The sequence below is a fragment of the Chionomys nivalis genome, chromosome 23 (genome assembly GCF_950005125.1).
Source record: "Chionomys nivalis chromosome 23, mChiNiv1.1, whole genome shotgun sequence".
NCBI classification, from domain to species: Eukaryota; Metazoa; Chordata; class Mammalia; order Rodentia; family Cricetidae; genus Chionomys; species Chionomys nivalis.
The window spans coordinates 39507366-39535046 of NC_080108.1; the positions used below are offsets into that span (position 1 = coordinate 39507366).

General features: G+C 40.7%; 1 protein-coding gene across 1 annotated transcript in view; it reads right to left on the reverse strand.

Moving 5' to 3' along the window:
- Positions 1–225: 225 nt before the first annotated feature.
- LOC130865126 (uncharacterized) overlaps positions 226–27681 on the reverse strand; it is a 41194-nt gene continuing 13738 nt past the window's right edge. The window contains exons 4-5 of the mRNA XM_057756005.1: positions 879–949; positions 226–285 (exon numbers count right to left, since the gene is read on the reverse strand). Coding sequence (XP_057611988.1) covers positions 226–285; positions 879–949 — 131 coding nt within the window. The remainder of the gene's footprint in view (positions 286–878; positions 950–27681) is intronic.

Consider the following 27681-nt stretch of genomic DNA (forward strand, 5'->3'; position numbering starts at 1 on the left):
GCCATCTATGACCTGAGTGTCCAAACCATAGAAGAATTCTTAAAAAGTGGTTTTCTGTATCCAGGACATCAGCCTTTTCATTCAATAACTATTTTGTCAGTATCTAATATCTGGTTTGATATTTGACACCAGGTCAGGTATTGCTACATGGGCAGTCCCAGCCTTGAGCTCAAATCTCTCCTCCTTTCTCTGTCTCTCAAGTTATGAGATCCACGGCTCACCACATTAGCACACAAGGCTTGCAATCTTCACATCTGACCTCAATGTGGAGGCTTGTAATTGGTTCTACAATGACAAGGAGGCTCAAGAACAAGTGGAATACACCAATACATCTTGAACCAAGCTCCTCTGCCTATTTACCTAAAGGTTACATGGATGAGCATTACTTACGTTGTATACAGAAGAGAAGCATCAAACAGCAAGAATATTAACTAAATTCCACGTAATATCAATGAAAATTAACCTTGTATATTTCTACCTTACATAGGAAACAGCTTTAAAATCACTTTGTGAATACTCTTTTTACCTACATTTTCTGTAAGCATGCTGATTCTGCAAGGAAGGGTGGCCTCTATTTGTAATTTTGCAAATCTCATCACCAGGGAATATTTATTAGAACACTGTGGCGTTGACTCTCTGCTCTTGCTGTGCCTGGGATGTCTCACCTGAATCAACACAGGTGTCAACAGCCACACATTAGTGCTGAAATGCAACACTCTGCGGCATAAGGACATGGGGTAGAGAGAAGTAATAACGAATCTTCTTTGAAGATTGAGCAACTGAGTTCTATGACTTTCCATTTGTTCTTGGTTTAGGTACTAGTCTAATTCATAATTTAGGTGCAGAAATAGAAAAATATCAACAGTAATTAAAATAACCTTTTCTCCAAAGATGATGAAACATTTCTCACAGGCCCCAGTAAGATCCACAAGACAGGAGTTCACATTTCCTGGAAGAAGGAAAGGCGAAAAGCATAAGTGAATGACCTGAGCCCCACCCATCATCTGGCTCTGCAGCCAAATCTTTTAGTCCAAAGCACAGAGCCGAGCTGTGGGACAACGACTTCCACTGCACATAGAGAAAAATTCCGTGGCAGTGAATCCTCACCCTGTCCTTTAAAATACAAGGCTTCATAAGGATTTTAGCAGCATTAAACAACGAGCTTTCAAATAATCCATTTTAGTTAGTTTCTGAGGATTTCATACATAAATATAGTGTACATTTATCATAGTCCCCTTAATTTCTCCAGATCCTCCATGATTTCTAAATCAGCTGTGAGGTCATTCCATGTCCATCCTCTCATGTATGTAGGGCTGTCAACCAAATGTTGCTCAACTTACCCTTGCATCAGCCCCAGAAGAAAAGTTGACTCTTCCTCCTCTAGAAGCCATCAACTGTCAACATCTCTCAGTTAGGGAGGCAGTGAGCTCCTTTCCTTCCCATGCTGGAATACTGGGTGCCTTGATCACAGAGGTCCTAAGAGCAGCAGGACTCTCACGTCCAGAAGACACAGCTTCATTGCAATTCTATGACATCTGGATCTCAAATCTTTCCATCCTTCTTCCAGGATGGGGTCTGAGCCTCAGAGGAAGGCGCAATATGAATTTATACCTGTGAACTCCACAGACACTTCTCCGAGTTTTGAGTTTCTTTGGGAAACACAGATTCCTGCATTACGGAATTTCTCTGATGAGGACTGAGAGCTCACTAACGTTTGAGTATAGAGATGTGAAGTCAGAGGGCAGTCTGAGATGAACATTAACATAATAATTGTGGTAGATTCACCCTGGGAGCCTGGGAGTTTGATGGACGTAGGTTTTCTACAGATTAAAGTTATGAAATTATATGTGATTATGTGTTTCAACAAAGCATCATAAATGAAAAAAATTACCAAAAAATAAAAAAGAACAAGCAAGAGTAAAGAGAGAAAGAAGATGAATATTCTCAGTTCTGCAGGTGGAAAGATAAAGAGCAAGCCTCCAGCATCCGGATCCCAGCGACTCAGACAGTTTGCTCTTGTCCACTCACACGGTGACTGATAGAAGAGAAATGATGATAGACACCATGTGATGACATGGCACTAAGGAGCCACTAAAATCAGGAATAAGAGAAGGCTGCCCACTCTCTCCATATTTCTTCAACATAGTCCTTGAAGTTTTGGCAATAGCAATAAGGCAACAAAAGGAGATCAAGGGGATTCAAATTGGAAAGGAAGAAGTGGGGACATTTTCTTAATGGATTATTTGTGTGTGTGTGTGTGTGTGTGTGTGTGTGTGTGTGTGCAGGCCCAGCCCACTGTGTGTGGTGCTGACCCTGGAAAAGTAGTCCTGCACCGTATAAATAAAGCAAGCTGTGCAAGCCAGTATGCTGCTTTCCTCCATGGTTCCTGCCCCGAATTCCCTCACTGGTGGATCATGTCCTGAAAGTTGTGAGATGAAAAATCCTTTCCTCAGCTGAGTTGGTTTGGATCCCTGCTTCGTCACAGCAACAGAAAAGGAAGCCAGGACAAGACCTTCACAGGAAAGGATTAGGACAGTAAGTAGAGCACCCCACAGTGCAGAGGACACCTTAACTTAGTACCATCCCCGACCCTCTCCCCAGCATTCCCACCAACTGAGTACTTTAATGTCCATCAGAGCCATTTAAAGGCCTTGTTGAAACAGACTGCTAGACTTGCGTCCAGAGATTCTGATCCTTAGGTCTGGAGGAGAAGTCAGATGTCACCTTTGTAACAAGTGCTAGGGGAAGCTGTCATTACTGGGACAAGAACTTCACTCTAAAGGGTGCACATGGCTTCAAAACAAAATGAAAATAGAGCCTAGAACAGAAGGTACAGATGTGTACAGATGTTGAGTTCTAAACCACCACCTTAGTGTCCTCATTCTTGACTACATAAGGATAGCTTTTAGGCAGCAGAAATTCTGAGAAGAGTGTTGGCCCAGGTCCACCGTTGCAGTCCATTAAGAAGGCAGAAAGGAAGACAAGGTCCTGGGACAGGCCAGCAGAAGGTCCTGCACTGCTGGACTCTCCCTGCGCCTGGTCACCAGGTCCAGAGCATGGCTCCTACCGCTGTCATCAACACTGCCACGGCTGCAGCTCCACATCCATTTCCCTACATTGTGCTTCTATGGCCTCCTGCCTCCTTTCCTTTTCTCCCTATACAGTTGGTATGGAGAAATGGGTTTTCAGGGAGTTAATGTTATGCCCTGATCATGGAGTTCCCCAAAAACCACTAGGAGACTGAGTCCTTTATGTAAAAGCAAAAAGCCTTTATTCTTACACAAGTTTGCAAACTCGGTCACCCTGTGTCCAAGGTATTGGAGTGATCTGAGAGTCCAGAGTTCAGTTGGGGTTGGGTTTTTGTAGTAGCAAAGGTGGGGGTGAGGGATTTCTAAGGTTCAGGAGCCATGATCGGCTGACATTTGTCTAGGAGTGTCCTGTTGAAAAGCAATGGGTGTGTGTAGTAATAGGAGCGGTGGTGGGCTGTGTCCCGCCACCTGGCTAGCTTGTGGGAGCTGCGGGCCGCTTCCCTGCCACCCCAGCTCCCGGCAACCTGGCTAGCTTATGCCCCAAAATAATTACACGGAAACTGTATTCTTTTAAATACTGCTTGGCCCATTAGTTCCAGCCTCTTATTGGCTAATTCTCACATCTTTGATTAACCCATTTCTAATAATCTGCGTAGTACCATGAGCTGGTGGCTTACCAGGGAGTATTTTAACCTGCGTCTGTGTCTGGCAGGAGAATCATGGCAACTGCCTGCATCGGCTTTCTTTCTCCCAGCATTCTGTTCTGTCTACTCCGCCTACCTAATTTTCTGTCCTATCAAAGGGCTAAGGCAGTATCTTTATTTAACCAATGAAATTAACACAAAACAGAAGACTCTCCCCCATCAAGTGTGTGCTGACAGGTGATCCCATCTGTAATGTTTGGAATGTTAGGAATTTCCTTTGGGTGGTCTGTTCCTGGGTGGTGCCTGTGTAGTCTCAGTTTGTGGTCTTTCTTGGAACCAGGGTAAACTACTGAGACTCAGGCCTCTATTGAGCATGTTATGATTGGGTCCTATACTAAAGCTGCTGAAATTCTTCAGTGAGTCTGTGTCTCCTCCAAAGAAATAAGTTAGAAGCATCTAATCTCTCATAAGATTCTCCCATAGCACTCCTCCCTTGCCTTGTAATTTACTGAACACAACAGACTATTTCTCCTTCACTATCGTCGGTTTCTCCCACTAAATATACTCTTGCCTGTTTCTTCATTTTTGTGATCTACATGTGATCAGGGAAGAAGTAAGTGAAGCTATAACTGAGAAATATCCTCCAGCAATTCTCTACCCTCAGAGTCACCAAGCTTTTCACACAGCATATTAGCTTTACAGAAACTTAAGAAACCAGGTAGAAACTGGCCAGAGAAGCTGGTAGGCTAACCGCAGATCCTCACTGTAATGATTTCAGCCACATAAGGCTGATACATCCTTATGTATCTATGGTTCTAGGGGTCATGCAGGTACAGACAAGCCCTCAGGCAGAAGTGCCTAATGGCCTCCGGAAATGTTAAAGGGCCCCACATGACCCACATGTGGCATGGATTACACCATCCACTTATGACTCAGCTAAGCCCTTGTGGGCATGCATGGTTGCATCATCCACATATGGCTCACGTAAGCCCTTGCACGCATGCGAGAGACCCGCCATCTGCGTATGACGTAGCCATGCCAACTCCTGTGTGCATCGCTAGGCAGCTTTTAAAAGCTGGATGTGCCATCTTCCTCTCTTTCTCTGCACACTGACTTTCTCCAGGCCTGTACACACACCCTCTAATAAACTCCTAAGTGGGTTTGTTGCATGTTCCATGTTTGCTTCTCGCTTGTGCCAGGTAATTTCAAAGTGAACAGCCATGCGGCAGGACACCCCAATCTCTAGGAGCTACACCTTGGGACAAAACGCTCGACCCCTTCCCCAACTCCCTCAACTTTTCTGCCAATGAGCAGGAGAGTTTCCTGCAGGTAGGCTCACCCTGCATCCAACCCCATCCACTGGACCGTCCAAGCTACTAGCCCCACTCTGCCCCCAAACTCATCTATCCTCCTGAAACCTCAGTGGAACTCTGAAACACAGTTTGCTATAATACTGAGGGTATCAAGAGCTTACTATAACACTGAGGGGACCAAGAGAGAGGACCAAGAGAGTGAAACAGGAGAGAAGACCAAGATAGCAGGCTTAGAGAGAATTCAGAAGCTTCCTGAGACACAGATATTGACAGTACAGAGCAGAACAAGGAAAATTTCCAAACATTCGGATAGCCACTGCAAGGACTGAACCAAGGCATAAAGATAATCAGCCCCAGTTGAAAGAAGAGATGGAAAGGTGTCAGTACAAGAATTCATCAAACAACTGAAAAACCAACATGGTAACACCAGAACCTAGAGGTCACACAACAGGAAGAAGAAGGAGGAGGAGAAGAAGAAGGAGGAGAAGGAGGAGAAGGAGGAGAAGGAGGAGAAGGAGGAGAAGGAGGAGAAGGAGAAGGAGAAGGAGAAGGAGAAGGAGAAGGAGAAGGAGAAGGAGAAGGAGAAGGAGAAGAAGAAGAAGAAGAAGAAGAAGAAGAAGAAGAAGAAGAAGAAGAAGAAGAAGAATGAGGAGGAGGAGGAGGAGGAGGAGGAGGAGAAAAAGAAGAAGAGGAGGAGAAGGAAAGAAGGAGAAGGAGAAGAGGAGGAGGAGGAGAAGGAGCAGGAGGAAGAGGAGGAGGAGGAGGGAGGGGGGATTGGGAGGGAGAAGAGAAGAAAGAGAATATGAAGAAGAGAAAAAGAAAAAAAGACAACCACTTTAAGTGCAACTTTATGAAAATAATGGAGACCTTTAAAGAGGAAATGAAAAACTCCCTTAAAGAAATGGAGGAAAAGACAAACAAAACATTGGAAGAAGAAATTGACAAATCCCTCAAAGAAACACAAGAAAATGAAGAAAAAATCAAACAGGTGAAACAGTTCAAGACTTGAAGACTGAAATAAAGGTAAATAAAAACACAAACTGATGGAATTCTGGATATGGAAAATCTGGGTAAATAAACAGGAACTACAGAGACAAGTATAAACAACAGAATACAAGAGACAGAAGAAAGAATCTCAGGTGCTGATAAAGAAAATAGACTCAATGGTCAAAGAAAACATTAAATCCAACAAATTATTAACACAAAACATCCAGGAAATCTGGGACACCATGAAAAAAACCAAACCTAAGAATAAAGAAGGACAACTCCAGCTCAAAGGCACAGAAAATATATTCAACAAAATCATAGAAGAAAATTTTACCAACCTAAAGAAGGATATCCCTATAAAGGTACAAGAAGTTTGAAGCACAACAGACTGATAAAAAAAACTATCAGAATTACACCTGACTTCTCTATGGAAACCATGAAAGCCAGAAGGTCCTGGATAGAGGTACTGCAGAAACTAAGAGACCATGGATGCAAGCCCAGACTACTATACCCAGCCAAGCTATCATTCACTATCAATGGAGAAAACAAAGTATTCCAGGATAAGAACAAATTTAAACAATACACAGCAACAAATCCAGCCTTGCAAAAAGTAATAGAAGGAAAATCACAACCCAAGGAATCCAACATCAACAACACTGCCCACAATAACTCAGACATCTAGAGACCCTTCACCAGCACAACTCAAAGAAGGAAAACACACAAACTCTACTACCAAAAACAATAACAATAACCAGAGTCAACAAACACTGGTCATTAATATCACTTAATATCAATGGACTCAATTCACCTATAAAAAGGCACAGGCTAAGAGATTGGATACAAAAACAGGATCCAACATTCTGCTGTTTACAAGAAACACATCTCAACCACAAAGACAGGCATCTACTCAGAGTAAAGGGTGGGGAAAAGGTTCTTCAAGCAAATGGACCTAAGAAACAAGCGGGTGTGGCCATACTAATTTCTAACAAAACTGACTTCAAACTAAAATCAATCAGAAGGGATCAAGATGGACATTTTATACTCATAACAGGAACAATTCATCAGGATGAAGTCTCAATCCTAAATATCTATGCCCCTAATATAAAAGCACCCACTTATGTAAAAGGAATATTACTAGAACTCAAGGCAGACATCAAACCATACACCCTAATTGTAGGAGACTTCAACACACCTCTCTCGCCAATGGACAGGTCAATCAGACAGAAACCTAATAGAGAATTAAGAGAATTAATGGAGGTAATGAAGCAAATGTACTTAACAGACATCTATAGAACATTCCACCCAAATAGGAAAGAATATACCTTCTCTGCAGCTCATGAAACCTTCTTGAAAATTGACCACATACTCGGTAACAAAGGAAACCACCACAGATACAAAAAAAATATTAGTGACCACCTGTGTCTTATCAGATCACCACGGATTAAAGTTAGAATGCAGGAAAAATGCTACCCCCAGAAAGCTGACAAACTCATGGAAACTTAACAGTCAACGACTGAACCCCACCTGGGTCAAGGAAGAAATTAAGAAAGAAATTAAAGTCTTCCTTGAATTTAATGAAAATAAAGAAACAACATACTCAAACTTATGGGAAACAATGAAAGCAGTGCTAAGAGGAAAGTTTATAGCACTAAGTGCACTTAGAGAAAATGGAGAAAGCACACATTGGAGACTTTTTTTTTTTTGCAGATGACATATTTATTTTAGCTCACTATTTCTTTTTTTTATTATTCTTTTTTAATTAAAATTTCCACCTGCTCCCCGTTTCCCATTTCCCTCCCCTCCTCCCAAATATTGCCCCCTCCCCCCACTCCCCTCCCCCTATCCCCACTCCTCTTCTCCTCCCCCCACACCATTCCCCCTCCCTCTCGATACTGAAGAGCAGTCCAAATTCCCTGCCCTGCGGGAAGACGAAGGTCTTCTATCTACGTCCAGGAAGGTGAGCGTCTAAACAAGCTAAGCTCCCACAAAGCCAGTTCATGTATTAGGATCGAAACCTAGTGCCATTGTCCTTGGCTTCTCATCAGCCTTCATTGTCCGCCATGCTCAGAGAGTCCAGTTTCAACCCATGCTTATTCAGTCCCAGACCAGCTGGCCTTGGTGGGCTCCCACACATTGGAGACTTAACAGCACACCTGAAAGCTCTAGAAAAAAAAAGCAGACTCATCCAAGAGGAGTAGAAGACTGGAAATAATCAAACTGAGGGCTGAAATCAACAAAATAGAAACACAGAAACAATTCAAAGAATCAATAAAACAAAAAGCTGGTTCTTGGAGAAAATCAAACCTCTATCCAAACTAATCAAACGACAGAGAGAGAACATGCAAATAAATAAGATCAGAAATGAAAAGGGGGACATAACCATAGACACAGAGGAAATTCAGAGAATCATTAGATCTTACTACAAAAGCCTGTATGCCACAAAACTGGAAAATTCAAAAGAAATGGACATTATTTTAGATAAGTACCATATACCAAAGTTAAACCAAGACCAGGTGAGCAATCTAAATAGACCTGTTAGTCGCGAAGAATTAGAGGCTGTTATCAAAAACCTCCCTTCCAAAAAAAGCCCAGGAGCAGAAGGTTTCAATGCAGAATTCTACCAAAACTTCCAAGAGGAGATAATATCTATACTCCTTAATGTATTTCACAATATAGAAACAGAAGAGTCATTGCCAAATTCCTTTTATGAAGCTACAGTTACCCTGATACCAAAACCTCACAAAGACTCAATCAAGAAAGAGAATTATAGGCCAATCTCACTCATGAACATTGACGCAAAAATTCTCAATAAAATACTGGCAAACCAAATCCAAGAACACATTAGAAAAATTAACCATTATGATCAAGTAGGCTTCAATCCAGAGATGCAGGGCTGGTTCAACATACGAAAATCTATCAATGTAATCCATCATATAAATAAAACGAAAGAAAAAAGCCATATGATCATTTCATTAGATGCTGAAAAAGCATTCGACAAAATTCCACATCCCTTTATGATAAAGGTCTTGGAGTGATTAGGGATAAAAGGATCATACCTAAACATAATAAAAGCTATTTACATCAAGCCGACAGCTAACATTAAATTAAACGGAGAGAAACTCAAAGCCATCCCTCTAAAATCAGGAACACGACAAGGCTGTCCACTCTCTCCATACCTCTTCAATATAGTGTTTGAAGTTCTAGCAATAGCAATAAGACAACATAAGGGGATCAAGGGGATTCATATTGGAAAGGAAGAAGTTAAACTTTCATTATTTGCAGATGATATGATAGTGTACATAAGTGACCCCAAAAACTCTACCAAAGAACTCCTACAGCTGATAAACACCTTTAGTAATGTGGCAGGATACAAGATCAACTCCAAAAAATCAGTTTTTTGGAAAATCCAAAAAAATTGTCCTCCTACACACAAAAAAACAAAGCAGAGAGGGAAATCAGAGAAGCGTTACCTTTCATGATAGCCACAAATAGCATAAAATATCTTGGGGTAACTCTAACCAAGAAAGTGAAAGATCTATTTGACAAGAACTTTAAGTCTTTGAAGAAAGAAATTGAAAAGGATACTAGAAAATGAAAGGATCTCCCATGCTCTTGGATTGGGAGGATCAACATAGTAAAATGGCAATTCTACCAAAAGCAATCTATAGATTCAATGCAATCCCCATCAAAATCCCAACAAAATTCTTCACAGACTTTGAGAGAACAATAATCAACATTATATGGAAAAACAAAAAACCCAGGATAGCCAAAACAATCTTATACAATAAAGGAACGTCTGGAGGCATTACCATCCCTGACTTCAAACTCTATTACAGAGCTACAATATTGAAAACAGCTTGGTATTGGCATAAAAACAGAGAAGTCGACCGATGGAATCAAATAGAAGACCTGGATTTTAACCCACAAACCTATGAACACCTGATTTTCGATAAAGGAGCTAAAAGTATATAATGGAAGAAAGAGAGCATCTTCAACAAATGGTGCTGGCAGAACTGGAATTCAGTCTGTAGAAGAATGAAAATAGATCCATATCTATCACCATGCACAAAACTCAAGTCCAAATGGATTAAAGACCTCAATATCAGTCTGAAACACTGAACCTGATAGAAGAGAAAGTGGGAAGTACTCTACAACACATGGACAAAGGAGACCACTTCCTACGTATAACCCCAGCAGCACAGACATTAAGGGCAACATTGAATAAATGGGACCTCCTGAAACTGAGAAGTTTCTGTAAAGCAAAGGACACTGTCACTAAGACGAAAAGGCAACCTACTGACTGGGAGAAGATCTTCACCAACCCTGCAACAGACAAAGGTCTGATTTCCAAAATATATAAAGAACTCAAGAAACTAGACTTTAAAATGCTAATCAACCCATAAAAAATGGGCACTGAACTGAACAGAGAATTCTCAACAGAAGTTCAAATGGCCCAAAGACACTTAAGGGCATGCTCAAGTTCCTTAGTGATCAGGGAAATGCAAATCAAAACAACTTTGAAATATCATCTTACACCTGTCAGAATGGCTAAAATCAAAAACACCAATGATAGCCTTTGCTGGAGAGGTTGTGGAGAAAGAGGTACACTCATCCAGTGCTGGTGGGAATGCAAACTTGTGCAACCACTTTGGAAAGCAGTGTGGCTATTTCTCAGGAAATTCGGGATCAACCTACCCCAGGACCCAACAATACCACTCTTAGGAATATACCCAAGAGATGCCCTATCATATGACAAAAGCATTTGTTCAACTATGTTCATAGCAGCATTGTTTGTAATAGCCAGAACCTGGAAGCATCCTAGGTGTCCTTCAATGGAAGAATGGATGGAGAAAGTGTGGAATATATACATATTAGAGTACTACTCAGCGGTAAAAAACAATGACATCTTGAATTTTGCATATAGATGGACAGAAATAGAAAACACTATCCTGACTGAGGTAAGCCAGAGCCAAAAAGAGGAACATGGGACGTACTCACTCATAATTGGTTTCAAGCCATAAATAAAGGACATTGAGCCTATAATTCGTGATCCTAGAGAAGCTAAATAAGAAGGTGAACCCAAAGAAAAACATATAGTTATCCTCCTAGATATTAACTTTCATCAGGCGATGAAAGGAGATAGAGACAGCGACCCACATTGGAGCACCAGACTGTGCTTCCATGGTCCAAATGAGGAGCAGAAGGAGGGAGAACATGAGCAAGGAAGTCAGGACCCCGAAGGGTGCACCCACACACTGAGACAATGGGGCTGATCTATTGGGAACTCACCAAGGCCAGCTGGCCTGGGTCTGAAAAAGCATGAGATAAAACCGGACTCTCTGAACATGGTAGACAATGAGGACTGCTGAGAAGCCAAGAACAATGGCACTGGGTTTTGATACTACTGCATGTACTGGCTTTGTGGGAGCCTAGGCTGTTTGGGTGCTCACCTTCCTAGACCTGGATGGAGGGGGGAGGACCTTGGACTGGCCACAGTGCAGGGAACTCTGACTGCTCTTCGGGCTGGAGAGGGAGGGGGAGAGGAGCAGGGGAGGGGGAGGGAAATGGGAGGAGGAGGCAGAAATTTTTAATAAAAAAAAACTGGGCAGAAGACAACAGCGAGAAACACCTATGAAAGTGCATTACAGGACGAACTCAAGGCAATGACATGGAGGTAGTCTCTAGGAGCTGCCCGCTTTCATGACCATTAGCTACACTTTGAAGTCTAGCTTCTTGATAAAACTACTATCCCCCTCTCCGAGGTCCAGTTCTCCTCAGGGAATACAGTTCCTTTCGCTTCCTAACACATGGCAGACCTTCCTTGTCTCCATACTCAGCTCACACACTCGGCTCCTCTGCACACACACCATACAGGGCTTCGAGGTCTTCTTTGCGCCTAACATGACCCATTCCTCTAAACTGAGAAGTCTCTGTGTTTCACAGATTTCTTTAGTTTAGGTGTGTGGCGGGGGGTGGGGGGGCTAGCATTTCCACCTTGGGTATTTTGAACTCTGGGGTGTAGGGACCATGATCTTTATGGTCAGTCACAGAGACGCTGACTGGGGAAATTTTAACACTAGGGATTCAGCATTTAAGATTGTGTCTTTTTGTTTTGTTTTGTTTTTTGTTTTTTTGTTTTTCGAGACAGGGTTTCTCTGTGGTTTTGGAGCCTGTCCTGGAACTCCCTTTGTAGACCAGGCTGGCCTCGAACTCTCAGAGATCCGCTTGCCTCTGCCTCCCGAGTGCTGGGATTAAAGGCGTGCGCCACCACCACCTGTCTAAAATGGTGTCTTTGATTATTGTCCTGGGAGTATATCTTTTCATTCTCTAATTTTTTACATGGGATTGCAAATATAAATATATGAGTGTCATAAATGTAAACATATCAGTGGTAAAGTGTTTGCCCAGTATGAGTGAGACCCTGAATTTTATCCTCAGGTTTTTGTTGTTGCTGTTTGTTTTTAAACTTAATTTTGCTGAATGTTTACAAGTTTTCCTTTTATGGACATGTTTTTATTTCTTACTGTCAAGTCTAATAATCATGTGCATAGCCCATGATACCTAGTTTATATTAGAGATCTGTTTTATAATTAAGTGGTTCATTTTCAGGTAATTATTATACAAAGTACGTGATTTAAGTTGAAGTTCGTGTTTTTTGCCTGATGCTCAAGTTTTCCAGCCCCCGTTTTTGAAAAGACCACATTCTCTACGGAATTGCTTTCACAATTTGGTTAAAAGTTCAGGCATGGAACAGAGAGCAGAGGACCTGTCTGGCAAGCACAGTCCTAGCATAGGAAACAAAAATCAGTCGTGAGGGCGGAGGAGGTAGCGCAGGCTGGCAGCCTGAGAGACAAAGAGCTTGATGTCTGGGACTCACATGGAGAAGGACCCACCTCATCTCCACACCCTGCTTGCCTCTCCCTCTCCCAGACATGAGATGGTAAATGAAAAAAATTCAAAATTCAGTTGCGAGTTCATTCCTGGCTCTGCTTCCTCAGCCTATTGCTGCACCAATGCCATATTTTTACCAGTAGCTACTTAATTTTAAGATTGAGAAATGAGTGCCACCTTATTATTTTCTTCTATTAGTTTTAGCCATTTGAGTTCTTGGACTTTCCATTTGTGTTTTAGGGTAAATGCCCACATGTACAAAAAGAACTCATCAGGAGTTTTATATAGGAATTTTGTCAAGCTCATATTAATTTTGGAAATTCTGTTGTCTTTACGAAACTGACGTCTAGTAATTAAACAGGACGTTTCTCTGAAAAAAAACCACATATCTGATAACCACCACCAGACAAACGCAAACACTCAAACACTATTGCCGAAAATTAACCAGAATTAACATCCACTGGTCATAAATATCACTTAATATCAAAGGACTCAATTTACCTATAAAAAGACACAGGCTAAGAGAATGGATATTAAAACAGGATATAGCCTTCTGTTCTATACAAGAAACACACCTCAACCTCAAAGACAGAAACTACTTCAGAGTAAAGAGTTGGGAAAAGGTTTTCCAATCAAATGGGCTTAAGAAAGAAAGAGGTGTAGCTATCCTAATAACTAACAAAAATAGATTTTAAACTAAAATCAATCAGCAGAGATTGAGAAGGATACTTTATACTCATAACAGGACCAATCCATCAAGATCTAGTCTCAATCTCGAAAATCGCTGCCTCTAATACAAGAACACCCATATATGTAAAAAAAAAAAAACATTACTTAAACTTAAATTGCACAGCAGACCCCACACACTAATAGTAGGACACAGAGAAGCTAAAATTATACAATGGAAAAAAAAGTATCTTCAACAAATTGTGCTTGCATAACTGGATGTCAACAGGTAGAAGACTGAAAATAGATCCATATCTACCTCCATGCAAAAAACTCAAGTCCAAATGGACTAAAGATCTCAATATAAATCTGACCACACTGAACTTGATAGAAGAGAAAGTGGGAAGTAGTCTCCAATGCATGGGCAAAGGAGACCCCTTCCTAAATATAACCCCAGTAGCACAGACACTGAGAGAAATAATAAATAAATGGGACCTCTGGAAACTGAAAAGCCTCTGTAAAACAAAAGACACAGTCAATAAGACAAAAAGGCAGGGCTGGAGAGATGGCTCAGTGGTTAAGAGCATTGGTTGTTCTTCCAGAGGTCCTGAGTTCAATTCCCAGCAACCACATCATGGCTCACAACCATCTGTAATGAGACCTGGTGCCCTCTTCTGGTGTGCAGGTGTACATGCAGACAGAATACTATATACATAATAAATAAGTCTTTTAAAAAAAGACAAAAAGGCAGCCTACTGAATGGGAAAAGATCTTCACTAACCCTGTTGAAGGAAGGGTTGTTTGTTTGTCCTAGCTGTCCAGCCACAAAATAACCACTCAGAACACCACATTATTTGTAATATTGTTTGGCCAATAGCTTAAGCGTATTTCTGCTAAATTCATATCCTAAACTAGCCCATCTCTATTATTCTGTCTATCACCACATGGCAGTGGCTTACCAACAAAAGTTCAGCATGTCTGACTCTGGTGGCTTATCCATGGCTTCTACCTGACTCTGCTCTTCTTTCTCTCAGCATTCTCCTTAGTTTCCCTGCCTACCTAAGTTCTGCCTTGCTACATGCCCAAAACAGTTTTTTTTTAATTCATTAATGGTAATCACAGCACACAGAAGGGACTCCCACATCATCCTCCCTTTTCTGCTTAAATAAAAAGGAAGGTTTTAACTTTAACACAGTAAAATTACATATAACAAAACAGGTATCAAGCAAGAATTATGGTTACAATATTTATATCTACTTTATCTTTTATTATAAATAAAAAACTATAACTATAACTAAATTGTTCAATTTGATCAAAGGCTCCAGAAGGATATGACATTACCCAAGTAAACAGGAAGTACATTATAAGCAACTTCCAAAACTCTAGAATTAATAGGGACATCTCACTGCCTGGATAGTCTCCCAAAGTTCTTCTGTATCACTGGGACATCTGTCTTCAGCCTATAGTCCCATAGTATCTGACAGACTTTCCATGAAGCAGGAAATTTCAAAGACAGTGCCACCTATACTGGCACTTTGTCAGTCACTTTTTTCTGTGTCCTGCAGAATGTGTAGCAGACTCTTTCATAAAGCAGGAACCCCGAAGGATAGTCTCATCTTTAGGCAAGTTCAGCAGTCATTTCTCTCATTTCTCTGTGGGTCCTGCATGTCCAGTTCATTAAGCAGTCCAGGCAAGAACTGTTTCTTTCCCAAATGGCCAATGGACTCCATAAGAAGCCTCTTTGATGCCCATCTCCCTCTTGAAGTACATTGCAGTTGCCAGGAGCATATGGTCTCACTGTTATAGTAAGTACTAAATTATTTTTTAATTGATATTTATTGAGCTCTACATTTTCTCTGCTCCCCTCCCTGCTTCTCCTCTCCCTCTTCAGCCCTTCCCCAAGGTCCCCATGCTCCCAATTTACTCAGGAGATCTTGTCACTTTCTACTTTCTACTTCCCATGTAGATTAGATCTATGTAAGTCTCTCTTAGTGTCCTCATTGTTGTATAAGTTCTCTGGGATTGTGGTTTGTAGGCTGGCTTTCTTTGCTTTATGTTAAAAAACATCTGTGAGTGAGTACATGTGATAATTGTCTTTCTGTGTCTGTGTCACCTCACTCAAAATAATGTTTTCTAGCTCCATCCATTTTCCTGCAAAATTCAAGCTGTCGTTATTTCTTTCTGCTGTGTAGTACTCCACTGTGTAAATGCACCACATTTTTTTTATCCATTCTTCAAACGAGGGGCATTTAGGTTGTTTTCAGTTTCTGGCTATGACAAACAAAGCTGCTATGAACATAGTTGAGCACATGTCCTTGTGGCACGATTGAGCATCCTTTGGATATATACACAAAAGTGGTATTACTGGGTCTTGAGGAAGGTTGTTTCCCAATATTCTGAGAAATCACCACACTGACATCCAAAGGGGTTGTACCAGCTTGCATTCCCACCAGCAATGCAGAAGTGTTCCCTTTTCCCCACAACCTCTCCAGCATAAGTTGTCATTAGTGTTTTTGATCTTGGCCATTCTTACAGGTGTAAGATGGAATCTGAGTTGTTTGGATTTTCATTTCTCTGATGACTAAGGATGTTGAACATTTCCTTAAGTGTCTTTCGGCCATTTTAGATTCCTCTGTTGAGAGTTCTCTGTTTAGGACTGTACTCCATTTTTTTTATTGGATTATGTGATCTTTTAGTGTCCAATTTCTTAAGTTTTTTGTATATTTTGGAGATCAGTCCTCTGTCTGATATGGGGCCAGTGAAGATCTTTTCCCTTTCTGTAGGCTTTCATTTTGTCTTGTTGACCATGTCCTTTCATTTACAGAAGCTTTTCAGTTTCAGGAGGAACCATTTATAAATTGTTTCTCTCAGTGTCTGTGCTGCTGAGAGAAATCGGTCCCCTGTGCCAATGTGTTCAAGTGTACTTCCCACTTTCTCTTCTATAAGGTTCAGTGTGGCTGGCTTCATGTTGACATCTTTGCTCCATTTGAGCTTGAATTTTGTGCATGGTGATAGATGTGGGTGTATTTTCATTCTTCTACGTGTTTGTAAACCCGCCCAGCGACTGTAATCCTGGGTCAGTTATTCCAGGGTCCTGAAGAGGTGCTATCTGAAAAAGACATGGGCGGGAAAGAGGAAGGAGACCAAGCAGAGTTCTTGTCAAGGTCTCCGTTTATTAGCGTAATGGCAGCAGCTCATATAGCCCTTGGATGAGGAATTTGGCTTGGGATGGGGGCAGGGCATGGCAAGGGCCGGAAGGGATCACGAGTCGACACTTGGTCACGAGTTGGTCAGGAGTCGACACACCTAGTGTTCTCTATGCAAGCGGAATCGTTCCTTTTGTGATTCCAACCACAAACAATTCTCTAGATAGTTGGGATGTGGGGTGGGTTCTGCTAACAGCTCTCAAGATAGTTGGGTGTGGAGTGGGCTCTGCCAACAAACAGTTCTCAATACAGTTGGGGTGCGGGGCTCTCCGCAAACATCCCCAGGACAATGGTCCCTGCTATACTTTTTGGGAAAATGGCTCCTGACATGTGTTGATATCCAGTTATGCCAGCACCACTTGTTAAATATGCTTTCTTTTTTACATTTGATATTTTTTGCTTCTTTATAAAAGACCAGGTGTTTGAAGATGTGTGGATTGATATCCGGGTCTTCTATTCAGTTCCATTGGTCCTCCTGTCTGTTCTTATTCCAATACCAGGCTGTTTTCAGTACGGTAGCTCTGTAGGAAAGTTTGAACTTAGGGATTGTGATGCCTCCAGAAGTTCTTTTATTGTACAGGATTATTTTGGCTATCCCAGGTTTTTTCCTTTTCCACATGAGTACCATTCTTTCAAGGTCTTGAAGAATTTTACAGGGATTATGATGGACATTGAGTTGAATTTGTAGATTGCTTTTGGTAAGATTGCCATTTTTACTATGCTAATTCTGCCTACGCAAGAGCATGGGATATCTTTCCACTTTCTGGTGTCTTCTTCAATTACTTTCTTCAAAGATATAAAGTTCTTGTCATACAAGTCTTCCACTTGTTTAGTTAGAGTTACTCTGAGATATTATGCTATTTGTGGCTATTGTAAAGGGTGTTGATTCTCTGACTTCCTTCCTCGTCCTTTTATCATCTGTGTATAGGAGGGCTACTGATTTTTTTGAGTTAATCTTGTATCCTGCTACATTGCTGAAAGTGTTTATGAGTGGTAGAATCTTGGGGATCACTTATATAAACTATCATATCATCAGCAAACAATGAGAGTTTGACTTCTTTTCCAAATTGTATCCCCTTGATCTCCCTTTGGTGTCTTATTGCTCTAGCTAGGACCTAAAGAACTATATTGAATCGATATGGAGAGAGTGGACAACCTTGTCTTGTTCCTGATTTCAGTAGAATTGCTAATAGTTTCTCTCCATTTAGTTTGATGTTGGATGTTGGCTTGGTGTATATTGCCTTAATTATGTTTAGGTATTCCTTTTATTACTGCACTCTCCAAGAGCTTCAACATGAAGGGATGTTGGATTTTGTCAAAAGCTTTTTCAGCATCTAATGAGATGATCATGTGGTTTTTATTTTTCAACTTGTTTATATGGTGGATTACATTGACAGATTTTCATTTGTTGAACCATACCTGTATCTGTGAAATGAATCTGACTTGATCGTGGTGGATGATGGTTCTGATGTGTTCTTGGATTCTATTTACCAGTATTTTATTGAGTATTTTTGCATCGATGTTCATGAGTTAGATTGGTCTGTAATTGTCTTTCTTAGTAATGTCTTTCTGTGGTTTGGGTATCAGGGTAATTGTAGCCTCATAAAAAAGAGTTTGGAGGAATATTGGTATTAGTTTTTCTTTGAAAGTCTTGTAGAAGTCTGAGCTGAAACCATCTGGTCCTGGCCTTTTTTTGGTTGGGAGACTTTTGATGACTGTTTCTATTTCTTCAGCAGTTATAGGTCTGTTTAATTTGCTTATCTGGTCTTGATTTAATTTTGGTAACTGATATTTATCCAGAAAGTTGTCCATTTCCTTTAAGTTTTCCAATTTTGTGGAGTACAGTTTTTTGAAATATGACCTGATGATTCTTTGTATTTCCTCCTTGTCTGTTGTTATGTCCCCCTTTTCATTTCTGATTTTCTTAATTTGGATATTCTCTTGATGGAGGTGGGTCTTGTATTTATCTATTGCTTTCATTGGTTAATTAATAAAGAAAACTGCTTGCTCCTGATAGGACAGAAAATTAGGTAGGTGGAGTAGACTGAACAGAATGCTGGGAGAAAGAAACCGAGTCAGTGAGTTGCCATGATTCTCCCACTCCAGACAGATGCGGGTTAAGATCTTTCCTGGTAAGCCAGCTCGTGGTGCTACACAGAATATTAGAAATGGGTTAGATCAATATGTAAGAGCTAGCCAATAAGAGGCTGGAACTAATGGGCCAGACAGTGCTTAAAAGAATACAGTTTCCATGTAATTATTTCGGGTAAAGATAGCCGTGTGGAGCTGGGCGGGAATGCAGCCCACCGCTCTCCATACAACATTCTCTCTCTTCCTTTTGGTTAGTTTGGATTAAGGTTTGTCTATTTTGTTGATTTTCTCGAAGAACCAACTCTTTGTCTCATTGATTCTTTGTATTGTTTCTATTTTGTTGATTTCAGCTCTCACTTTGATTATATCCTGCTGTCTAGTTCTCTTAGATGAGTTTGATTCCTTTTGTTGTAAAGTTTTCAAATGTTCTGTTAATTCACTAGTGTGGGATTTTTCCAGCTTCTTTATGTAGGCGTTTAATGCTATGCACTTGCCTCCTAACACTGCTTTCATTGTGTCCCATAAATTTGGGTATGTTGTATGGTCATTTTCATTAAATTTTAGAAAGTCTTTAATTTCCCCCTTTATTTCTTCCTTGACCCATTGATGATTCAGGTGAGCATTGTTTAATTTCCATGTTGTAGCGGGAGCTGCGGGCCTCTTCCCACAGCCCGGCTCCCGCATGGTTAGCTTTATACCCGAAATAACAACACAAGCATTGTATTCTTTTAAACACTGCTTGACCCATTTCTATTCATGTGTGTAGCACCCCAAGGAGCGCTTACCGGGAAGATTCTAGCCTACGTCCATCCTGGGTCGGAGCTTCATCGCATCTGCCCCAGAGAGGGGAGCATGGCCTCTGCTCCAGAGAGCAGAGCTGTCGAGTCTGAGCTCACTTCCTCTTCCTCCCAGCATTCTATTCTGTTTACTCCACCCACCTATGTTTTAACCTATGAGGGCCAAGCAGTTTCTTTATTACTTAACCAATGAAATCAACAGATTGATATATGACACTCCCACATCACCATGTGTTTGTGGGTTTTCTGGAATTAGTATTGCTGTTGACTTCTAGTTTTAAACCATGGTGATCTGATAAGGTACATTGGGTTATTCCAAATTTTTTGGTAGTACTTGAGGTTTGTTTTGTTACTGAGTATGTGATCAAATTTTGAGAAGGTTCCATGAGGTGTTGAGAAGAAGGTATATTCTTTTCTGTTTGGATGGAATATTTTATAAATGTCTGTTAAGTCCATTTTAGTCATAACATGTTAGTTCTCTTTCTTCTCTGTTTTTATTTTGTCTGAATGACCTGTCCAATGGTGAGAAGGGAATGTTGACATTTCCCACTATTAGTATATGGAAGGTTTAATGTATGATTTAAGCTTTAGAAGTATTTCTTTGACATATAAGGGTGCCCTTGTATTTGGGGCATGGATGTTCAATATTAAAGTTTACTCTTGATGAATTTTTCCTGTGACTAATATGGAATGTCCTTCTTTGTCTTTTTTTGATTGATTTTAGGTTGAAGTCTATTTTGTTAGATATTAGGATAGCTGTACCCGCTTCTTTCTTAGGCCCATTTGATTGGTATTTTTTCCCCAACCCTGTACTCTGAGATGATGTCTGTCATTGAGGTTGATAAGTGTTTCTTGTCTGAGGAGGAAGGATGGATTCTATTTTTGTGTCCAATATGTTAGCCTGTGCCTTTTTATAGGTGTGTTGTGTTCATTTACATTAAAAAATATTAATGACCAGTGATTGCTATCTCCTGTTAATTTAGCTTTCATTGTTGGTGATGTTAATTCATGCATTTTTTCATTCATTGGGATTTGCTGTTATGACATCATCAATTGTGTTTTTGTTGGTGTAGCCATATTCCTTGGGTTGGAGTTTTCCTTCTTGTATTTTGTGTAGGGCTGTGTTTGTGGCTAGATACTGGTGAAATCTAGATATGTCATGAACTATCTTGTTTTGTCCTTCTATGGTGATTGACAGTTTTGCTGGGTATAGTAGTCAGTGCTGGCATCCGTGGTCTCTTAATGTCTGCATAATGCTTGACCATGACCTTCTGGCTTTCATTGTCTCCAATGAGAAGTCAGGTATAATTTTGATAGGTCTACCTTTATACCTTGCTTGGCCTTTTTCCTTTGCAGCTCTTTGATTATTATGTGGCAAGAGGACATTTTTTGGATCCAGTCTATTTGGTGTTCTGTAAGTTTCTTGTATCTTCATAGGCATATCTTTCTTTAGGTAGGGAAAGTTTTCTTCTATGATTTTGTTGAATAAATTTTCTGTGCCTTTGAGTTGAAATTCTTCTTCTTCTACACCTATTATTCTAAGATTTGGCCTTTTCATGATGTACCATATTTCCTGGATATTTGGAGTTAAGCTTTTTTAAGATTTAATGTTTTCTTTAACTGGTGAGTCTTTTTCCTCTATTGTATCATCAGCGCTTGAGATTTTCTCTATCTCTTGTATTCTACTGCTCATGCTTGCATTTGTAGTTCCTGACCTTTTGCTCATGATTTCTCTTTCTATAATTCCTTTGGCTTGTGTTTTCTTTATTGTTTCTGTTTCAGTTTTCAAATCCTGAATAGTTTCTTTTATATGTTTGATTTCTTTTTCTTGGTTTTCTTTAAGTGATTTGCTGATGTCTTCCAATTTTTGTTTGTCTTTTTCTCCATTTCTTTAAGGGAATTAATTTCTCATTTCATCTTTAAGTGTAGTGAGGAGGCGAGCAGGCCTGCTTTTCATCCCGCCGAGCTCCCTCATGGCTAGTTTTACACCCGAAATAACAACACACAAATTATATTCTTTTAAACACTGCCTGGCCCATTCTAGCCTCTTACTGGGTAATTCTCACATCTTGCTTTAACCCATATCTCATAATGTGTGTAGCACCACGAGGTGGTGGCTTACCGGGAAGATTCTAACCCACATCCATCTTGGGCCGGAGCTTCACTGCATCTGCCTTGGAGAGGAGAGGCATGGCCTCTGCCTGAGTCATCTGCCTCACTGCCTTCTACCCAGCATCCTGTTCTGTTTACTCCACCTACCTAATTTTCTGTCCTATCAAAGAGCCAAGGCAGTTCTTTATTAACCAAAGAAAGTAACACATAGACAGATGATTTTCCTCCATCATTTAAGAATTTCAAACATTTTCTTGTATTTACTTTTAAGTCATTTTCTTCTGGTTCATTTATATTTGGTTGTTCAAGTCTTGCTATTGTAGGGTCTTTAGGTTTTACTGGTTTTGTGCTGCTCTTCGTAGTACAGCGTGTGATCTTACCTTTTCTACTCATCTTTTCCTCTAATAGGTGTGGTTGGGTCTGTCTGAGATTCTCTTGAATCATCTTCTCGGTGCCAGTGAGTCCAAAGCTCAGATGGTTGTTCCTCGTGGTACAGTCAGTGCAACAGTATTAGTTACCTTGTTGTTTCTTCTGTGTTTCTGGAGATAGCTCAGTGCTCCTGTGCTTTGCTCTGCTCCCTTGCGCTGTCTCAGATCTACTTTGGCTTAGGTTTCTGGCTTTGATCTGTTTCTGAAAATCCTAGTCTGGTTCTCCTCCTACAGAAGTCCCTGGCTTGAAGTTGGACTTGTTCTGGTGGAGATCACTGACTCTGGATCTGATTGCTGGCTCAATCCTGATCCACCAGTGTTCTGGGACTGGGTTGGCTCCCAGGACTGGATTTGCTCCTGGCTTCTGCTCCAGGTGGAGCTTGTTCACTCTCTATCCTGGGTGGCTGGTTCTGTTCCACTCTGGTTCTGATGAAGATCACTGACTCTGGGTCAGGTTGCTGGCTCATCTTGGTCTGCCAGTTTCCCAGGACTGGGTTGGCTTCCGGGACTGGATTTGCTCCTGCCTTCTGTTTCCTCAGGACCTCTGTGTCCTGAGTAGCTCATTCAGAGCCACTCCTGAGGAATTTGTTGGCCAAGGTGGAGTTCCTTGTCTCAGGGCAAATGTGGCCTAGGTTACCAGCTTTGACCTGTATCTATAAATCCTGGTCTGGATTACCTCCTGCAGAAGTCCCTGGGTTGGAGTTGGACCTGGAAAGGTTTCTGGCTCCAGTATACTGCTTCGGAGTTCCTAGGCTCAGGTGTACCCGGACCCACAGAGAACCTGTTTACTCCCTCAGAGATCACAGACTCACGCTCGAAACCACAGAGGTTCAAGGTTCTCGCCTATTCCCTTTGCTGTCCCAGACCAATTCCCAGACCCACAGAGGTCCTGGCTCATGCCTACTCCCTCTGAAGACCCAGAATCATGCCTGGTTTTGCTGTGATATCTGGTTTCTGCCTATTCCCTCAGAGGTCCCAGGTTCACTCATGCCCAGACTGGCAAGGGTCAGGCTCAGGCCTAGTTCCTGGGAGGTCCTGGTCTCATGGCCAAACCCACCAGGGTCCTGGCTTAGGTCTACTCCCTTGAAGGTCCCAGATTCATAACCAGACCCTCAGCGGTCTCTGTAAATTCTTAAAACATTTTAAATGCCAGTCTGTAGTCTTTGAAAGGTTTGAAGAATACCTATCTATCTGAAATACATCTCTGTACATCTAGAAAATCTAACTAACATGACTAGAAGCTTGACTATTATAGATGAGTATCTATTAAATTATATTTCTTAATTATACCGTACATTTTAAATAAGCTACACAAACACAATACCTTAATCAAGATCAGAAATACATATACATAGAAGAAAATAGACCTTAAATTTGTATCAATAAACCATGATCCATACCAATGCAAATTATTCATATATATAGCATATCCCCTTTTAAAGATAAAGAAACATTTATAGACAATATTTGGGAATATGGGCATAGTTTTCTCCATACTGCTTCCTACTGATTGTTGAGCATAGTAATTTATGGAAGTGTTCACCTTGGCCCTCAGTGGGTTTTGTTCCATCAAACCACACCAGTCTGGAAGCAATCCATAGGTTCTTATCCTCTGTGGAAACAAGAAAAGAACCTCTTTTCCAAAGCAACATGTCCTTAGACCCAAATTTGGAAGTCATGATACCTTAAGAGTATACATGCTGGTTTAGTTTAGCAGTCCATACAATGAAATGTCTTTCTGTACTTAGCTCATTTGCAGTCAAAAAAAATTCAAAGAAAACACAATATACATAATCCAGACTTTCTGTGTATAGTCTATCTTTATGTGGTTTATTTTTTACTCCTTTTAATCTATGGCTATCTGTACTTTGTCTCTTTAAAGACTTTACCTTTTTTTCAAACCATTAACTTCTTTTATGACTCTCTATACTCTTTTTCTTCTCTCTCCCAAGCCTACATATATTTATCCAACACTGTGATTCATTTAGAGTTCTTTTCCATCTGGGTTTGTCTTTATTGGATAGCTATAATTCTTTCCTGTCCAGGAGCGCTTTTTAAAATGCTCAGCACTTCTTAAAACTGAAGCTGCAACCATTACTAGGGTATATATGGTAAATTCTGCTTGCCTGCCAAGTCTAAAACCAAGCTGTGTCATTACCTCCTGCTTACCCTGTCCAGTCCAGCATGGTGGAGCAGCTAGTGCCTTTAGCTGTGTTCACCACTTCCAGGCACACAGCCAGTCCATGTTGCCACCAAGCAAGCCATAGCACACTGCTCACACACCCCATCCAACTGCTCAGTTTCCCCAAAGAGCCAGTGATTGAGCTGGCAGCCCAGACCAAAAAGTCGGCATTTTAAAATGGTCTCGGCTGAATCAGGAAAAAAGGTCTCTTAAGGGAGCTGTAGCACACCACCAGCAAATAGCAAGAAGCTGTGTCACAGTCTGTGTTTTTGTGTTTAGAATTCCTTTTCAAGTTTTCTCAGGTTTTACGTGGATTTTAGTTGGCCACATGGGTGCCAATTTGTTGAAGGAAGAGTCACTTGTTTGTCTTGGCTGCCAGCCATGCTATAACCACTCAGAAAACCATATTATTTACAATACTGTTTGGCCAATAAGCATATTTCTGGCTAAACTCGTATTCTAAACTAACCCATCTCTATTGTTCTGTATATCACCATGTGGCAGTGACTTAATGGCAAGTTTCTGCATGTCTGACTCTGGGCAGTGGCTCCATGGCATCTCCCTGATTCAGGCCTTCTTTCTCCCAGCATTCAGCCTAGTTTTTCCTGCACATAAGTTCTGCCTTGCTATAGGTCCAAAGCAGTTTCTTTATTCATTAATGGTAATCACAGCACACAGAGGTACTCCCACATCACAACACCACATCAGACAAGGGAGTGAACTCGAAAATATATAAAGATCTCAAGAAATTAGACATCAAAATTCTAAATAACCCAATAAGAAATGGGGTAGAGAACTAAACAGAGAATTGTCAACAGAAGAATCTCAAATGGTCAAAAGATACTTAAAGAAATGTTCAACATCCTTAGCCATCAGGGAAATGCAAATCAAAACAACTCTGAGATACCATCTTATATCTGTCAGAATGAATGACTAAGATCAAAACCACCAATGATAGCTCATGCTGGAGAGGATGTAGAGTAAGGAGAACACTCATCCATTGTTGGTGGAAATGCAAACTTGTACAGCCATCTTCAAGTTCAGATTCTTTGCATGTTTCTTTAGTAAAAAATCTACATATTCTTATACATACTTATATATTTAGTAAAATATATGTAAACATATACACACAGGTAAAATGTGATGTAAAACTTATATTTAATTATATTTGAATAACTTCAATTTGTGAAATGGATACAGTATAAGAAGCTGTGCTAGGACTCTGCAATTTCTACATGCTGTGGGAAGGTGTATAGCTAGCAACTACCCACCTACTGGGGCATGGCATCATAGACTATTTACCTGGATGCAGAAGTGCATCCGACCCATTCCTCTCTGCTTCACTCTGGGCCCCGTCTGCTGTTCGGTTTGCTTTGGATCTTATCTTCATCCATTGTTCAAGAAGAGAATCCTGACTTTGTAAGTTTTACCCTTTAATAAACACCGATCTATTTCTCAGTTCTGAGCTAGTGTGGGATTCCATTTTTTAAGCTTTCGATCTCTCTATCATCATCAACATGTTACTAATTTATTATTCATGGAAATCAATTCCATTTCTCTACCTGTTGTTAGGTAACACTATTGTAGTCAATATGGGGATTATAGGGTGACAGAAAACCTGCTGGGGCTTTGGTCTTATACTTATACAAAGGAATATGACCAGGATACTGGGTCCCTCACAGATCTCAGATGCCAAGGAGCCTGCAGTGTAGAAAGCATAGCTGGTTTCTCCAACTCCTGCTGTCCTCAATGGATCCAGAAAAGATTTCTCCCATATCCCATAATCCAAGTTTTTCATGCCTGACTCCCATCCTTAGCTTCCAAGCCCTCTTATTGGTGTTTCTTATCTGTAAGCACCGTATCAAATTTCTTCTTACTGGTGGTGTTTCTTATCTGTATGCTCCTTATCAAACTTATTCTTACACAACAGTCACAAATTTGCTTTCATATTGTGCTGAGAAACAGCTATGTGGAGTTTATTTGTTGGCATGTACTGCTGCCTGCACTTTTTGTCAGTGGATTGCCTCAAATAAAACAAGTTGTGTTTGCTTACTGTCTGGGAATTCACAGAACCCCAAGGGGATTTTATGCCATTTTTGATGGCACCAGAAAATCCTTAATTTGGACAGCATCTCTGTGTCCACCTTTCTTTTGGATCACCTCCGTTTAACTATATTTCATTAACATAAACATAGTCAGAACCAAAGCCAGACAGTGGTGGTACATGCCTTTAATCCCAGCACTCAGGAGGCGGAGGCTGGGGGATCCCTGTTAGTTTGAGGCTATCCTGGTCTACAAGAGCTAGTTACAAGACAGGCTCCAAAAGATCCAGAGAAACCCTATCTTGAAAAACCGAAAGAAAAAAAAGAAAAAAAAAAACATAGAACCAAAAAAGTCACCAACCCAGACCAAACTCCAGGTCAAAGAAGCAACTCAGTGGTTACCAGCCAAGCACAAATACAGCTGGCTATGTAACAATTATTGTCAAGCAACCCTGGAAAAGGCAAGATTGAAATTCTTCCTCAAAGGTCACAGCACCTGTAGCAAATGGTGTCAGTGCACATGTGCAGTGAGGGCCTGGTGCTCTTGCTTGGCCTTAGTTTACACTGACCTTGCAAAGTCTTCATTTTCAAATTTGAATGGTACCTTTATTCCCTACAGTAATCATCGTTCTTGGGGGGTTTCTTTATTGGATGGTGTGAAATTGTCTTGGGATTTTCACTGAAAGGTCATGTTATTTATATGAGCTTGCCTTTGTAGAAAGATGGTACTTCTATCTATCTATCTATCTATCTATCTATCTATCTATCTATCTATCTATCTATCTACCTAACTATATTTCTATCTCTCTCTGGCTGTTGAAAATAGAGTATAGTCATACAATATATTCTGATTACAATTTTCCCTCACCTGACTCCTTCCACATCCTCTGCATCACCTCACCAAATCTAAGCTCTTTCTCTCTCTCTCACTGGAAACAAACAGGGATATAATAATATAATAAATACAACAACCATACAAGATAGAATGAAACAAGGAAACCATAATAGTGAAAAACAAACACAGCAAAAATGCAGGTCAAATAAGAAGCATAAGAAACAAATACAGCGAGGGAGACACACACCTTTGCACACAGAGAAATCCCAATAAAACACAAAATTAGAATCCATGATATGTAAGCAAAATGATTTTTTAAAAGACCATCTAAAATTTTACGAGACAAAAACACTAAAAAAAAATTACCACTTAGTTCCTTCTGTGCTGGCCAACTACTGCTGAATATGTGGCTTGTCCTTAAGTGGGGAATAATGATCACTGATATTCAAAGCTATCAG